At 43.9% G+C, this 16,638-nt stretch overlaps 2 protein-coding genes across 3 annotated transcripts in view; one reads left to right on the top strand and one right to left on the bottom strand.

The window, feature by feature from the left end:
* LOC143276854 (uncharacterized) overlaps positions 1-1,300 on the top strand; it is a 39,199-nt gene extending 37,899 nt beyond the window's left edge. Inside the window, 2 exon segments of the mRNA XM_076581511.1 lie at positions 317-653; positions 655-1,300. Coding sequence (XP_076437626.1) covers positions 317-653; positions 655-1,300 — 983 coding nt within the window.
* A 9,519-nt stretch (positions 1,301-10,819) lies between these two features.
* On the bottom strand, positions 10,820-15,827 carry LOC143277203 (uncharacterized). Of its 2 annotated transcripts, none has more exons than XM_076581986.1 (5): positions 12,953-15,827; positions 12,736-12,899; positions 12,068-12,703; positions 11,649-12,020; positions 10,820-11,616 (listed from the first exon to the last, which is right to left on the bottom strand). In XM_076581986.1, the coding sequence occupies exons 2-4, from the start codon at positions 12,806-12,808 to the stop codon at positions 11,833-11,835; spliced, it is 897 nt and encodes a 298-aa protein (XP_076438101.1). In that variant the 5' UTR covers positions 12,809-12,899; positions 12,953-15,827; the 3' UTR covers positions 10,820-11,616; positions 11,649-11,832. The 2 variants fall into 2 exon arrangements, with proteins under 2 accessions (XP_076438101.1, XP_076438102.1); XM_076581987.1 differs by lacking the exon at positions 12,953-15,827 and having other exon boundaries at positions 12,068-12,611; positions 12,644-12,703; positions 12,736-12,841.
* Between the last annotated feature and the right edge of the window lie 811 nt (positions 15,828-16,638).

The following is a 16,638-nucleotide window of genomic DNA, read 5'->3' as shown; positions in this document are numbered from 1 at the left end:
AACCCTCTTCGCCGAGAGAGTGGGGATGTAACTTGGGCAAGACACTCTCCACTATAATCAAATTCTAGCCCAAATAGTCGGAACAGCAGTTGCCTCCTCTGCTGTTCTGATGGTCATAGTCGGACGCAACTGACTATCATATATATATATATATATATATATATATATAGATAGATAGATAGATAGATATATCATTCATTCATCATTCATCAGTTAACACCCCACCCCTTGCTTCATGAGCGCTGGACCGTCATTGGACTGGCGCTATATAAGTATCCACATCGTTCATTCGTTCATTCATTCATTAATTCAACAGGAAACTTCTCCTTCTTCTGGGTGAGGGGCGACTACTCGCTGTGGCGCGTGCTGAAGATGCTGTTCCGCATGAACTTCCTGGTGTTGGCCGTGACGGCAGCCACGGGCAACGAGTACATGCTGTACTACATCTGCGCCATGCACACCTTCTGGTTCATCACGGTGTACGTCTTCATGAGGGTCCTCCGCTCCTGGAACACCCACCCGAAGAAAATGGCCCTCAAGTTCCTCGCCTACGCAGCCTTCAACGCCTTCGTCTTTGAGATCCCCGGTAACTGCTCGAGGTTGTTCCGACCACTGTGGTTCATCTTCCAGTTCCGAGACGGAGTTCACCAGAACGTGCTTGCACGAGTGGGAGTTCCGCGCGGGACTTGACCACTGGGCGTGCCTCTTCGGCATGCTCTGCGCCTACAACTACCCGCACTTCGAGGCGTTTATCAAGTACCTGGAGTCTGATGATGGTGTTGGTGGGGGTGGGAAGGTGGAGAGAGTGAAGAAGGTGGGTCTGAAAGTCGCGATGGTTGTCGTGGCGGTTGTGGTCGGGGTCGTGTGGTATTTTGCCTTCGCGCGGAAAGCCGACAAGTTTGATTACAACGCTACGCACTGCTACTCCTCCCTGCTCCCTATCTTGGTGTTCATCGTGCTGCGCAATTCCTTCCCTGTGCTGCGCCGTTACTACTCGGGCCTGTTCGCCTGGCTGGGCAAGATCACTCTGGAGACCTACCTCTCTCAGCTGCATGTTTACCTGCAGTCCAACGCCAAGCACCTGTTGGGTTACCTGCCGGAGTACCCTTTGTTGAACTTCGCCCTGGCCACAGTGATCTACCTCGGGGTGTCCAGGCTACTCTTTGAGCTGACGGTCAGCTTCAGCGCCTTTTTCGTGCAGAGGGATTGGCGGAAGGCTGCTCGGATGTCTGCCATAGCGGGTGGGGTGTTGCTTGTGTCGTTCGTCTGTAGTCTGGGGTTGAAGGCTTGGACGGTTTGAGTTGCTGGAGGAAAAAGTGGGGTTTTGGGGGAGGGGGGGGGGTGGGTTTGCGGGTGGGTGTGGAGCGGACGGGGGATGGGGGGAGGCGGGGGATTGTGTAGTTTGTGTGTGTGTGTGTGTGTGTGTGTGTGTTTGTGACAGTGGTCCTGGTTGTGTCCGCCATCTGCTGTTTCGGGTTGAAGGCTGGGATGGTGTGTGTTGCTAGAGGGAGGAGGGAGTTGGTTTATTTGTTTGCTGTTGGTTTGTTTCTTGTTGTTTCTTTTTTATGGGGCGGGGGGGGGGGGGGAGGGCGGCTGTGTTGTTGTTGTTTTGTGTGTGTTATTGTTGTTTTGGTGTGGGTTTGTTGTTGTTGTTTTTTTTGGGGGGGAAGGGGGGGTGCGGAGATTTGACAGTGATGTTGGTTGTGTCCTTTGTTTGTAATCTGAGGTTGAAGGCTGGAATTGTTTGAGTGTTGAAGGAAAGAGGTGTTGTTGTGTGTGTGTGTTGTTGTTGTCGTTGTTGTTGTTCGACAGCGTTGCTGGTTGTTGTGTCTTTCGTCTGTAGTTTGAAGTTGAAGGGTGGGATGGTTTGAGTGCTGAAGGAAATGGGGAGTGCTTTTTTTTTTTTTTTTTTTTTTACAGTGTTTGGGTCGAAGCTTGGGATGGTTTGAGTGCAAATAATCGCTTTGTTTGTTTGTTTGTTTGTGTTTGTTTTGCTGCAATCATGTGGAGAGGTGGCTTAGTTATTTTGTTTTGTTTCGTTTGATGGCAATCATCAGGCTGGCGCGTTCATTTTGCTACATATATTCTAATTCAGAAATTTTCATTTTTGTACATTACAAATACAAAACACATCCGCTCCAAACCCCCCCCCCCCACCCCCCCCCCCCCCCCCCCACACACACACACACACTCACAAAACACAATATATGGAGGGAAAAACATGGTTTCTCAAAACATTTTTGAAAACATAATAATGATAGAATACACTAACTGAATTTTACAAAGGATAAAAAAAAATATATATATATATATTTACAATGATAGAATACACTGACTGAATTTTACAAAGGATAGAAAAAATATATATATACACTTTTTCACTTACATAGTTAAACTATGATAACACACTCATACACCTAATTGTTTTGTTGCCCTGACAAGATGGCGTGGAGAGCCTTGGCCAAAGGAATGATTCAGCGCTTGTAGCTTTTAGAGGTGTTTGATTGGCTAAGAGCGGACCGGGCAAGACGGGTCGTCTTTTCACTGTTAGCCGCGCGAAATTTGGCCAAGCAGAGCAGACCGATAGGCCTAGTTTGCATCAGTTTGACATGGTAAGTATATGTATCACCAAACATGGAGTATAATACAAACTCCTCCTGTTGTTATTATTGTTGTGGTTTTTTTCATGGTCCCAGTGTGACTGGAGTTCCTGGTCACAGTGATAAACCTAAAGTGTCAAAACGTTTGTTTGTTTGTTTGTTTTTTGTTCTTGTTGATTTGTTTGTTTGTTGTTGTGGGTTAGTTTTTGTTATTGTTGTCGATCAACTGTGCATGTGATGCTTCTTGAAAGTCTCCTCCCATGCCCAACCGTGCCATCCCTGTCCCAGCCCCAGACTTCCAAAAAGAGTGCTATTTGGAATGTAGAAAACGTTTCTGCATTTGTATGTGGGGGAGGAGGGGCTGTGAAGGGGGCGTGTGCGTGTGTGTATGTGTTTCTCTTGTGTGTATGTGTGTGTGTGTGTGTCCGTGTGTGTGTTTGTGTCCATGTGTGTGTGTGTGCGCGCGCGCGCGTGTGTGTGTGTGTGTGTGTGTTGTATAGTAGTCTTCAGTTTAACGTCTTCCACTTTAAGTGATATTAGACGAAAAAAAAAAAGGGGGGGGGGTGGAGGGCGGAGCGTGGTGGTGGGAACGGTATTGGGCAGAGGGTGATGAATGATGTGTATGTGTGTGTGCGCGCGTGTGTGTGTGTGTGTGGTGGGGAAAGATACAGAGCATTGGAAAAAATAAGACATTAAAAAGGGGAGACATAGGCACAATATAGAAGGAAACGCTAACATCAAACAACTGTAACAACTATAACAAATGTCCAGCTGGACTATGCAGCAAACCTTCTGCAATAGCAGATAACATATGTGTTGGGGGGTTTTGTTTTGTGTGTGTGTGTGTGTGTGTGTGTGTGTGTGTGTGTGTGTGCTTAATGAAGAAGACTGTGATTGTTGCTGTTTTACTGTCAAGCAGAGCTTGTTTTTCAGCTTTGCTATAATCTTGCTCATTGTTTGCTTTAATGTTTTCTGGGTGTTTGGGGTTGGTTTGTTGTTTTTTTTTGGGGGGGGGGGTTGTTCTGTTTGTTTGTGTGTTTTTTTGTTGTTGTTGTTTTTTTATTTTTATTCTGTTCTGTCGTTGTCATCGACGCCATCATCACGGTCATCATCATTACAGTTGTTCTCATCATCATTGTCTCATCACCATCACAGTCATCATCATCATCATCAGCTCATCATAATCATCACGTTCTCATCACCATCACGATACCCAGCATCATTGTCTCATCACCATCACAGTCATCATCATCATCATCAGCTCATCATAATCATCACGTTCTCATCACCATCACGATACCCAGCATCATTGTCTCATCACCATCACAGTCATCATCATCATCATCATCATCATCATCAGCTCATCATAATCATCACGTTCTCATCACCATCACGATACCCAGCATCATTGTCTCATCACCATCACAGTCATCATCATCATCATCATCAGCTCATCATAATCATCACGTTCTCATCACCATCACGATAACCAGCATCATTGTCTCATCACCATCACAGTCATCATCATCATCATCAGCTCATCATAATCATCACGTTCTCATCACCATCACGATAACCAGCATCATTGTCTCATCGCTGTTGCAATGATCAGCCGTCATCGTCTCATTCATCTTCTTTCTTCTTCTTCTTTGTTCGAGGGCTGCAACTCCCACGTTCACTCGTATGTACACGAGTGGGCTTTTACGTGTATGACCGTTTTTTAACCCCGCCATGTAGGCAGCCATACTCCGTTTTCGGGGGTGTGCATGCTGGGTATGTTCTTGTTTCCATAACCCACCGAACGCTGACATGGATTACAGGATCTTTAACGTGCGTATTTGATCTTCTGCTTGCATGTACACACGAAGGGGGTTCAGGCACTAGCAGGTCTGCACATATGTTGACCTGGAAGATCGTAAAAATCTCCACCCTTCACCCACCAGGCGCCGTCACCGTGATTCGAACCCGGGACCCTCAGATTGACAGTCCAACGCTTTAACCACTCGGCTGTTGCGCCCGTCATCGTCTCATTCAAAATCGCAACCATTACCACCATCAATCACCACCCTCTCATCACAATCGCCGTCATCGTCTCATCACCACACTCATCATCTCACCACATATCGCATTCATCATCATCATCACCACTACCTCCACCACCACCATTACCATTACGTTGTTATGGCAACTGTTATCATTCTTGCCATTACAATTGTTGTTGATGATGATGATGATGATGATTTGTTGTTACTGTTGTTTTCATTATCATTATCGGTATGGTGTATGTTGTTGTTGTTGTTGTTGTGTGTGTGTGTGTGTGTGTGTGTGTGTGTTTCATCTTTATCATTATCATCAGTATCATGTGTGTGTTTCATCTTTATCATTATCATCAGTATCATTACTGTTATCATCACAACTGCTGTTGGTGTTTGTTTTGGGTTTGTTTGTTTTTTTGTTTGTTTATTGTTGTTGTTTTTGTTATTTTTCTTGTTTTTTGTTTTTGTTTTTATTTTTTATCATTAGTTTTATTGTTGTTATTGTTATCAAGAGGTTTGAGAAGGCAAAACATCGCACTTTCTTTTCATTTTTTCCGGTCTAGAAAGAGCAGCCTGGCATTTAATTTTTTTTTTTTTTTTTAATACATACTAATACATCACACACGCGTTACAAAACGGACAAGTGCAGCCAGCTTCTCGCTGGTATCGACTGCTGATCTGCAGGCAACGCCCATTTCACAGCTAACTTCCATGAAGACCTTACCCCAAAATGCTCCTCTGGATCCTTTTTTTTTTTTTTTTACGGTTTTTGTTTGTTTTTTGGGTGTGTTTTTTTTAAACATGATATAGGGGTATAAGCTGACTGAAGGAGACGTGGGTTAACTGGTGTTTTTAATGTTCCTTTGATTGACTCTTTTGATGTTGTTTTGGCGTTCTCTTTGGTTTCCAGACTAACATTCTTTGAATGTTATCTTTTTTTTTTTTAATTTTAGCACATCATTACGCACATGTTCTTAATCTGACTGCTCTTGTTTGTTTGTTTTTTGTTTTGTTTTTGTTGTTGTTGTTGTTTTTATGCTCTTTTATCGCCTGCCTGTCTCTCTGGTATCTAATCCCTTTCGTCTGTGGAGAGAACACAAGGAGTTAAATTGTTTATTTTCATTAGCCATGGCCTTTCACAAATGGAGTGCACGTTGCTTTATACAAAAATGAACAACAAACTTTAATTCTCCTGTCTAATGTCGAGAGCTTTGTGTACGAAGTTCGCAACATTCGTTCCTATTGTGGTTTTGTTTCTTGCTGCCATCAGTATTGCAAGCTTAAGCTTAGATGGGTGTCTATGGTATTAACTCTCTCCATACGAATGGCAAAAGAGACGACGTTAACAGCGTTTCATCCCAATTACCATCATCAAAATATTGTAAGCGGAACGCTCTTATACTGAAGAGGTGAATGTTGACAAAGAATACCACAGTTCTGACGACGGAAGCTAAAGGTTGGGTCATTCAGATACCCACTGGACATCCGAGGGGTCTGTGTAGAGGAGAAGAGAGGACTGGCCGTACTGAGTGAGTTAAACGGGAATTGAGTCATTCCTGGGTTCACTGCATTGTGGGCTTTCAAGCAGAAAAAATGTGCCTTTGTTTCAGGAACATTGGTGCAGAAGGGACAAGAATGATCTTTTTGTATCCATGTCATGTTGTAACTTAGTTGCTAGAAATAACATTTCAGCGGGTGATGTTCGAATTCCAAATCTGGTAAAAAATTTCTTCCTACAGATATATGATATACATAACACAAGAACACAACAGACGACAGTCATGTATTATAGTTTGTATGTACGTTATAAAAGTCGTGAATACTCAAAGCAGAGGACCAATCATGTTTGAGGCAATCAACAAGCCGTTATCTACACTCGGATAAAAACAGTTGTTTTTTTTATCTCCCAGCCTTGTGTTTCCCAAACTGTCCCAAAACCAGATTTGTACAAAATATCTCGAATGTCATGATCCCATGTTCCATAGTTCTGTTCCTGTGGTGATAAAAATGCACTGTATGTGTTACGTGCATATCTGCGACCGTCCTTGTTCAGAATTCGAAGCCAGGCATCTTATGTTAGTATTCACAAAGACATGATTCTGTCTGTCTCCCCGTAAATGATACTTATTGGTGGTTTAGCACTAAGGCCCAAAAGTATGTTCATGCCAGACAAATTCATTCTTGCAGAATGGATACTTGTAGTAACATTTTGGTCACGAGCTAAAACCCGATTTACGGATCCGTAAGACAGTATTGGTTGAATTTTGCAATCAAATAATTTGAAAAATATATTAGGGGAATATTCATCAGAAGACTCACATGTCAACAATTGCTGAAATATCCTTTTTTGTTTTGGTGTGCAAGGTCATTCATAGTGTGTGTGTTGGGGGGTGGGGGTTGCGGGGGGAGGGGGGCTGTGAGGGGTGAAACGCCATGGTACTTATATATATTAACTATGTTAAATATGTTATCGCCGAAATACCAGTTTTTACTTTTTACAAGATACCTACCAGTTTCGAAAGACAACAATGTTGGACTTGATACACAGTTAGTGCAATACGCTTAGGTATTTTGGATACCAGCCACACTGTCAGGAAACAGTACAACACCATCAGCAAATGACAGCATCAATGATTCAGCAAAACCAGGCTAAAGATGAACACTGTGTTCAGAAATATTTTGTATTCAACCAGTTGATAAACAACGAGAATAAAACGGGACGAATAAAACATGACAGCACACTTCACCTTGTTTGAAACCAGAACGATGCTTTCGTCAGATCACCACCACCACGAACACAAGCCTTTACAACTGTAGTACATACTGAAATGCGACGTAAAGATTTATAATCACACATACAATTTTTTTTAACCACTTTCCAAAACGTATCTCTAAACACTGAATCAAAAGCTTTTTGAAAGTCTACGAAAGCGACATACATTTTTCTGCGGCGCATCAGCTATTTCTGAATGAGGGTAAATAGAGTGAATATGTGATCTGTTGTACTGTGCCTTTCTCTAAATCCTGCCAGCTCTTCGCCAACAACTTCGTTGTCGTCATTACTGCAATTGTTCAAGAAGGAAATGCCTCAGTGGTTACTTGCAACAATAGGTCGCCTTTTGTTAAACAGGCTGAATAATCGCAATTGACCACTTATTGGGAAACAATCCTTTGTCAAAGACGAAGTAAAGTACTTCACCAAAAGTGGCAAGATGACATTAACTCATTAAGCCCCTGTGCCCGAGCAGTGCAGCTGGCATCCAAATTTGTGCCATGAAAATGTTTTTCGCGTTCCTACATGTGCAATAGCCGAGTGGTTAAAGTGTTGGACTTTCAATCTGAGGGTCACGGGTTCGAATCTCGGTAAGGGCGCCTGGTGGGTAAAGTGTGGAGACTTTTCCGGTCTCGCAAGTCAACACATGTGCAGACCTGTTAGTGCCTGAACCCCCTTTGCGTGATAGATATACACGTCAAAGATCCTGTAATCCATGACATCGGTTGGTTATGGAAACAAAAATATACCCAGCATGCACACCTCCAAAAACGGAGTATGGCTGCCTGCACGGCGGGGTAAATAAACAAAACGGTCATACACGTAAAATGTTACATATCTGTATGAGTGTGTATGTGTGTGTGCCTGAAATCTGATTGAATGCCACAGGAAACGAATGATGAGCGCCCAGTGGCAGCTGTCAGTCGGCTAGGTAGCCTGCTGTTCAAATGACTCCCGTGTTTGTAAAGCGCGTAGAGCTTGGTCTCCGACCGAGGATAGGCGCTATAGAAGTATCCATATCATCAAATGACCCCGTGTTTGTAAAGCACCTAGAGCCTGGTCTCTGATCGAAGATAGCCGCTATATATAAGCATCCATATCATTCAATCGTCATTCACGCATTTTCCGCAAAGAAAAGAGACCAACTTCCACGGTATTTCCAGTAGCGTCCACACGTCATTTGGAGGGAAAACAGTACATATTCTGTTGTTGTTGTTTTTCCGCATCAGTATGGCACAGGAGCTTGCCGAGGCTGTAAGCTCTCCAGGTTTGAATGGGTTAATACACTGCTTTAAAAACAAAATCACCAGTTAACCCATCAGTATCCGCAGTATTTCAGAGCTCTGATTGCACCAGTTACTTCGCTTTCTGAAACGGGTTATTTCCGTCATTGTTATTGTCATCATTAGCACTGCGATCAAAATGATCTGTCGCTTCACAATCATCATTTACACTTTCATTTATAGAAGTGTTTAAAAAATAAAATAAAATAAAGATAAAAAGATTTTTTATAATTATCATACCATTCATCCTTCGTGAAACCACGAGAATTTTATTGTATATGCCACATGACCCGTTACAACTGATCGTGCTGACAATGTAACAGCGAACCGTTGTTATAGTATACTATGGACATAATCAACAATGTCAAATAAATCTTTATTTATTTAAAAAATAAAAACTATTTAAAAAAAAAAGCCAAGAAAGAGAAAAAGCATTAACGACGTCGGTTTGCATAATAAATGTATCTTCAAATTTCATGGAGGTAATGCTCGTCTTGCATCAAATGCTGAAACCTAGTCATCGACGGGTAAAGCGTGTATTTTTTTTAGGAATATACTTCTGTCGTAAGTCGTTCAATTCTGTGCAGTGGAAAAGAAAATGCAGTTCCGTTTCTATAGCATTGTGGCAGAATGAACATGTGAGATCTTGCTCTGATACAGCAGTGTAACGTTTTTTGTGTGTCTGTAGTTCGGATATACCTAATCTAAATCTTATCAGGATGTCACGGATATGTTTGTTCATAACTGTTGTGAAGTAAGATTCCAAGGATACGGATGTTTTTGAATGTGTGGTAAACACTAAATCTAGTGCTGCTACTGGAATGTTCATTCCACGTTTGGTAGTAACAATCTATCAGTGTCTGTTTGAAAGATCCCAGGAATATGTTTTGATTTGCCACCCCCTGATTTTCCCATACAAAGCCAAAACCCGTCTCGTGTAAAGTTTTACAAACATGAGTTACCCAACAAATTTTACCATCATTATGAGGTGATAGGAGTATGTTGTATGCTTTACGTGGAAGTCTGGAATCATCTTGTTAAATGTAAGCAGTATATGATGCAAGCGACATAGGTAAAAACATATAAAGGGTAACGTCCAGTTTCGCCGTACACCATGTCGTTTCGGGTTCGGGGGCTGACATTCAGCAATTTCTTCAATGCAAAGGTGTGAACATTTTCCACCGCTTTCTGTTGTGTTAAACCCCATATTTCTGCACCATATAATAACATTGGCTTAATTTGTGTGTCAAAAAGCTTTACAAAAATGGTTGCTGAACAGTCTCCTAATCTCCAAAGGGTTCTAAAAAACCCCTTTTCTCGCTTTACAAGTTAATTCACTGACGGCTTTACTGAATGCTAATTTTGTTGGGGAAAAAAAAAACCCACCTAGATATTTATATGAATTTACCACTGACATTACTTGCCCTTTGTAGAACCACATTTCTTTCTCTGCCACATAACCCGGGTCTGTAGACTGGTCAGTTCTGGTACAGCTGACCTCACACACAGCAGGAGAGGGGTGGACGCTCGGTTCTCGGTTTTATAGGTGCTTGAGTTCAAGTCTAAAACCTCGTCAGTTGACTCTCTCAGACTTTGGTCCGATTCGCAGACCAATTCTGAGTTTAGCTCTCAGACTATTATCAAATTCATTACGGACCAAGTATTGTTCTAATGTCAAGTGCATATGCTTTAGTAACCTGACAATTGAGCATATAATTTTTCACTGTAGTTTGATGAAGCCTTTGATGAAAGTGTGTCTTCACAAGTGACTGAGAACGTTGTTTTTTGACTTTTTGCATTCATTATCAGTTGTTTCGCTTGTCAGTTTAACGACTTCTCTTTTACGAAGTCCTTTAAGTAATTTCATGTAACTGTATTTAGAGTTGTTTTGTCGTGTGTTTTTTTTCTTCCAAATTTCACCCACATTTTTACCCTCATTTGCCCGGTTTCTCCCAACCCTCCATTCATCCACATCTCCCACCCCTTCTAACCGATAATACTCAGATGTATTCATAAATACTTTTTTTTTTTAAATGTCTTCAATCACCGATATGTGTGACGGGACATTAACTCACTCAGTACGGCCAGTCCTCTCTTCTCCTCTACACAGACCCCTCGGATGTCCAGTGTGTGTCTCAATGACCCAACCTTTAGCTTCCGTCGTCAGAATTGTGGTACTCTTTGTCAACATTCACCTCTTCAGTATAAGAGCCTTCCGCTTGCAATATTTTGATGGTGGTAATTGGGGTGAAACGCTGTTAACGTCTTCTCTTTCGCCGTTCGTATGGAGAGAGTTAAACAAAATTCCTCCTCCTTGGTTCTTGCCTGTTCTGCTGCCAGGGTCATAGGACTGCTTCTCTCGGGTTCCCTTCCTTTCGGAACATGGTGATGAACAGACTGTTGGCTGCTAACCTCATGCTAACCACTCGTGGCGTGACGAACTGGTTGGTCTGTCTGTCCTGCAGAACCCGACACCTCATTGTTTCTCAACACGTGACTGTAAAGTCTCGTGCCGGGAACAACAGGCACACAGAACCTGACAACACATCGTTTCTCAACACGTGACTGTAAAGTCTCGTGCCGGGAACAACAGGCACACAGAACCTTAGAGCATATTGTTTCTCAACACGTGACTGTAAAGTCTCGTGCCGGGAACAACAGGCACACAGAACTTGACAACACATCGTTTCTCAACACGTGACTGTAAAGCCTCGTGCCGGGAACAACGGGCACACGGTCGGGACTTGGAGTCTGATGGGGATGGGGCTCGGGGGGTTGTAGATGGTCAGTGGTTGGGGTTCGGTCATGAGAGTTATCGTGATCGTTACGATGTCTTCCTTCTGTGTGTGTCTCCGTGTAGTTACCTCTTCCATCCCGGGGATCTCTGTGACGTCTGTCCTCCCACTGTGTCTCCGTGTAGTTACCTCTTCCATCCCGGGGATCTCTGTGTAGTTACCTCTTCCATCCCGGGGATCGATCTCTGTGACGTCTGTCCTCCCACTGTGTCTCCGTGTAGTTACCTCTTCCATCCCGGGGATCTCTGTGACGTCTGTCCTCCCACTGTGTCTCCGTGTAGTTACCTCTTCCATCCCGGGGATCGATCTCTGTGACGTCTGCCCTCCCACTGTGTCTCCGTGTAGTTACCTCTTCCATCCCGGGAATCGATCTCTGTGACGTCTGCCCTCCCACTGTGTCTCCGTGTAGTTACCTCTTCCATCCCGGGGATCTCTGTGACGTCTGCCCTCCCACTGTGTCTCCGTGTAGTTACCTCTTCCATCCCGGGGATCTCTGTGACGTCTGCCCTCCCACTGTGTCTCCGTGTAGTTACCTCTTCCATCCCGGGGATCTCCTCCCACTGTGTCTCCGTGTAGTTACCTCTTCCATCCCGGGGATCTCTGTGACGTCTGTCCTCCCACTGTGTCTCCGTGTAGTTACCTCTTCCATCCCGGGGATCTCTGTGACGTCTGCCCTCCCACTGTGTCTCCGTGTAGTTACCTCTTCCATCCCGGGGATCTCTGTGACGTCTGTCCTCCCACTGTGTCTCCGTGTAGTTACCTCTTCCATCCCGGGGATCTCTGTGACGTCTGCCCTCCCACTGTGTCTCCGTGTAGTTACCTCTTCCATCCCGGGGATCTCTGTGACGTCTGCCCTCCCACTGTGTCTCCGTGTAGTTACCTCTTCCATCCCGGGGATCTCTGTGACGTCTGTCCTCCCACTGTGTCTCCGTGTAGTTACCTCTTCCATCCCGGGGATCGATCTCTGTGACGTCTGCCCTCCCACTGTGTCTCCGTGTAGTTACCTCTTCCATCCCGGGGATCTCTGTGACGTCTGTCCTCCCACTGTGTCTCCGTGTAGTTACCTCTTCCATCCCGGGGATCTCTGTGACGTCTGTCCTCCCACTGTGTCTCCGTGTAGTTACCTCTTCCATCCCGGGGATCTCTGTGTAGTTACCTCTTCCATCCCGGGGATCTCTGTGACGTCTGTCCTCCCACTGTGTCTCCGTGTAGTTACCTCTTCCATCCCGGGGATCTCTGTGTAGTTACCTCTTCCATCCCGGGGATCGATCTCTGTGACGTCTGTCCTCCCACTGTGTCTCCGTGTAGTTACCTCTTCCATCCCGGGGATCTCTGTGACGTCTGCCCTCCCACTGTGTGTACCTGGAGGGGGGCTGGCTCATGCAGACGTTCGGTGGTAACCTCTATCGTACCTGTAGTCGGGGGGCTGGCTCATGCAGACGTTCGGTGGTAACCTCTATCGTACCTGTCGTCTGGCTCCCCGTGTTGAGCACGGCGGTAGGTGTGCTGTTCTCTGTCATTTTGAGATGGCCCCCTACGACGATCCTCTCCTTGTAGTCTGCCCCCCTCTGAAGTAGGCAGTTCGCCCTTGCTGACGGTGGAACTCCGCTTCTGCCCTTTGGCGTGGAGTGAGATCTGCTGTGATCCTAACGTTGTCTCTTCATAGACGGTCCCTGAGATCTCTGTCAGTTAGGATTTCCATTTTGTCTCCGCCGCCGATATTTTCTCCCCCCTCCACTAGACATTGAGTGGTGGTGGTCTGGACGCTATAGTCATTCGGGTGAGACGATAAACCTAGGTCCCGTGTGCAGCATGCACTTAGCGCACGTAAAAGAACCCACGGCAACAAAAGGGTTGTTCCTGGCAAAATTCTGTAAAAAAAAAAAAATCCACTTCGACAGGAAAAACAAATAAAACTGCATGCAGGAATTTTTTTAAAGGGTGGCGCTGTAGTATAGCGACGCGCTCTCCCTGGGGAGAGCAGCCCGAATTTCACACAGAGAAATCTGTTGTGATAAAAAGAGAAATTCAAATTCAAATTCAATTCACCTGTGCATGCAGACTATCAGTGGGCGTGACGAATCTCTGTTTGCTCGATGGTCTCCAATACGATACGTTCTTTTTATATCGTGCCTGTGCCATGTGCGTGATGATGAGTGCTGGTTGAGGAGACCCACGACAGTTTGGGTGCTCTTCTGGAAATCTTCCTGGTCCTGTTCTCTGACACCGATGAACTTCAGGGTGCACTGACGGGAATCTGTCTCTAATCCCTCCTGTTGCCGTTCTGCTCTGTCTAAGCGCTCACCTAAGTGGCTCTGGTTATGTCTTCTTCTTCTTCTTCTTCTTCTGCGTTCACTCGTATGCACACGAGTGGGCTTTTACGTGTATGACCGTTTTTACCCCGCCATGTAGGCAGCCATACTCCGTTTTCGGGGGTGTGCATGCTGGGTATGTTCTTGTTTCCATAACCCACCGAACGCTGACATGGATTACAGGATCTTTAACGTGCGTATTTGATCTTCTGCTTGCATATACACACGAAGGGGGTTCAGGCACTAAGCAGGTCTGCACATATGTTGACCTGGGAGATCGGAAAAATCTCCACCCTTTAACCACCAGGCGCCGTCACCGTGATTCGAACCCGGGACCCTCAGATTGACAGTCGTACGCTTTAACCACTCGGCTATTGCGCCCGTCTCTGGTTGTGTCGAAGTTATATCTTCTCTATCATGCTGAACCCATTCCTGGAGAGTGGACAAAACAAATTACTCTTGTTTAATCAAGTTATCCGCGTGTGTGGGGTGGGGGGGAGGGGGTGCGGTGCGGGTGTGTGCTGATTATCTGGTTGTTTTTTTCCGCAATTCATCTTTATTCTTATCTTATCTGTCTATTATAATCAATGTGCAGTATAGTAGGCTATGTTTATAATTATATTCAAATAATGTTTCTTAATTCTTTCTGTTTTTACATTAAGAATACTAGTTATTACCTGCAGTGTGTGGATGTATGTATGAAACGATGTATGTGATTTTTTTTTTTTACATTTGTATCTTCGTAATATTTGTAGGGACTGTTGTTGGCTTTTACAGTTATGGTCCCCATGTTGTTTACTTGTCTATGTTGTGATAATGCACCTGACCAAATTTCTCCAGTTGGAGATAATAAAGTTATTCTTATCTTATCTTATCTTATCAGAAGCCAGACGATCCAAAGCCTGTTCGAGTTTTTCTCATCCTTTCGTCCAAACGTTGGCACAAATCATCTGCATGGGTTTGAAGAAAGTGTATAAATGTGGTGTGTCGGTGGTCAAGGGACGCCTGCACTTGTTGCATCACATAAGACAAATAGTCGTTGTTGTATGTGTAGTCACTGTTGTTGTCGTGGGTTACGCCATAGGTGTAGTCTCTGGGGGCCAGGGTTATTCCCGACGTCGCCACATACTAACAAGAGTAGTAGTAGTAGTGGTATAGGGACAGGAAGTCATCTGCCTAGACCTCTCGGCCTTTTTATGTCCCCATCGAATTTTCATCTTCACTTCTTCCATTTTATTTTATTTCTTTATTTTCTTCTTTTGTTTGTTTGTTGTTGTTGGGCGGTGTACGCATGTACACTTCTGCAAGTAACTTTGTTTTATTCATCATAGTCAAAAAAAAAACATTTTCTTTTATAATTTAAGATGGTGTTGGTGTCAAGGAGATTTTTGAAGGTGTTAGTATTTTGTGCAAGTTTAACTTCCGTTGGTAGTGCATTCCATGTTTGCGCAAGTAGAAGGAACAGGGTGTACAGCGCAGCGACAGTCACAACAACACACCAGTTTCGTACCTCTGTTTTCAGTAAACATGGCTGGGCGTGTCGTCCGTTTCCATGTTCACGTATCCGCTTTGTGATGGAAATTTGCACAGCCACACCATAAAACTGTCCGATTTTATGTCTGTGGGCTTCTGCTGTTGTTGGCATCGTGATTATACCATGTATTAACTTCTTGTAATTGTTGATGTTGCTCAAATGCTTGGGAAAAAATTAATTAAACAGAAATAAAATTCTAACACCGAGAGGAGAAGAAAACATTTATTGACCTGGGTGCTAGCTGATTCGGTTGCGTAAGCATCACTGACTTGAAGTTATGTACCTTGTGTAATTGAGAGAGAGTTACCAAACTCTTTACGATTTGTTAATCATTTCATCTCCTGGCCTCATTGTTTGTCAACTTCTTGCCATTCCAAAGAACTTGAGTTCTTTTCTTTGCAATGTTCATTGTTCACGCAGAGCGCTGCACGGACACGTCCACTCCTCGGCGGTCAGCTGTGAACTCTCAGAGAGAGAGGAGAGAGAGAGGGAGGAGAGAGAGAGAGGGGGAGGGAGAGGAGAGAGGGAGGAAAGAGAGGAGAGACAGAGAGAGAGAGAGAGAATGAATGAATTTTTCTTTAATGAGGGAAGTGGAATAAGCAAGGACATGCTTTTTTTTTCATCCAGCACTCAGGGCAAAGAAAATCAACAAGCAAACAAGCAAAAAATGATATTAATAATAATAATAATGATAAATATAAATAAATCCCCCCGCAAACACACACACACACACACACACACACACACACACACACAAACCGCACACGCAAAAAACACACCAGTGAAGCCATCATTACCACTGCAACTATCACTATTACCACTACTACCATTGCCACTACTACTGCTAAGTAAATATATATATATAGATATATATATACACACACACACACAAAAAGAAAAGAAGAAAAAAGAGCGAAAGAACAAAACAATGTCACAGCCAGAAAAACAAAAATGATAAAGCGGACACTTCACACACACAAACGAACGCACTTGAATTTGCACAATCCCTTACAACAACAACACAACTATGCTACTACTAATGATAATAATAATAATAATGAGAAGAAGAAGAATAGTGCTTGGCATTTTGTTTTAACATTTCCTGCTTACGTAGAATAGCATTGTCATTAAGGTTGACTTAAGAGAGAGAGAGAGAGAGAACAAGAACAAGAACAAAACTTTAATCTCCAGGCCTCCGGCCCCTAGAAAGAGGTAAAAAAAAGTACACAATATGGTGATCACGCAGCGACAACAAAATGTAAAATACGTACTAACTTTAACCTGTAGAACAAAAGTGCTTCTTGT

The sequence above is a fragment of the Babylonia areolata genome, chromosome 33 (genome assembly GCF_041734735.1).
Source record: "Babylonia areolata isolate BAREFJ2019XMU chromosome 33, ASM4173473v1, whole genome shotgun sequence".
Lineage (NCBI taxonomy): Eukaryota > Metazoa > Mollusca > Gastropoda > Neogastropoda > Buccinidae > Babylonia > Babylonia areolata.
This window is presented reverse-complemented; position numbering and strand designations above follow the sequence as displayed.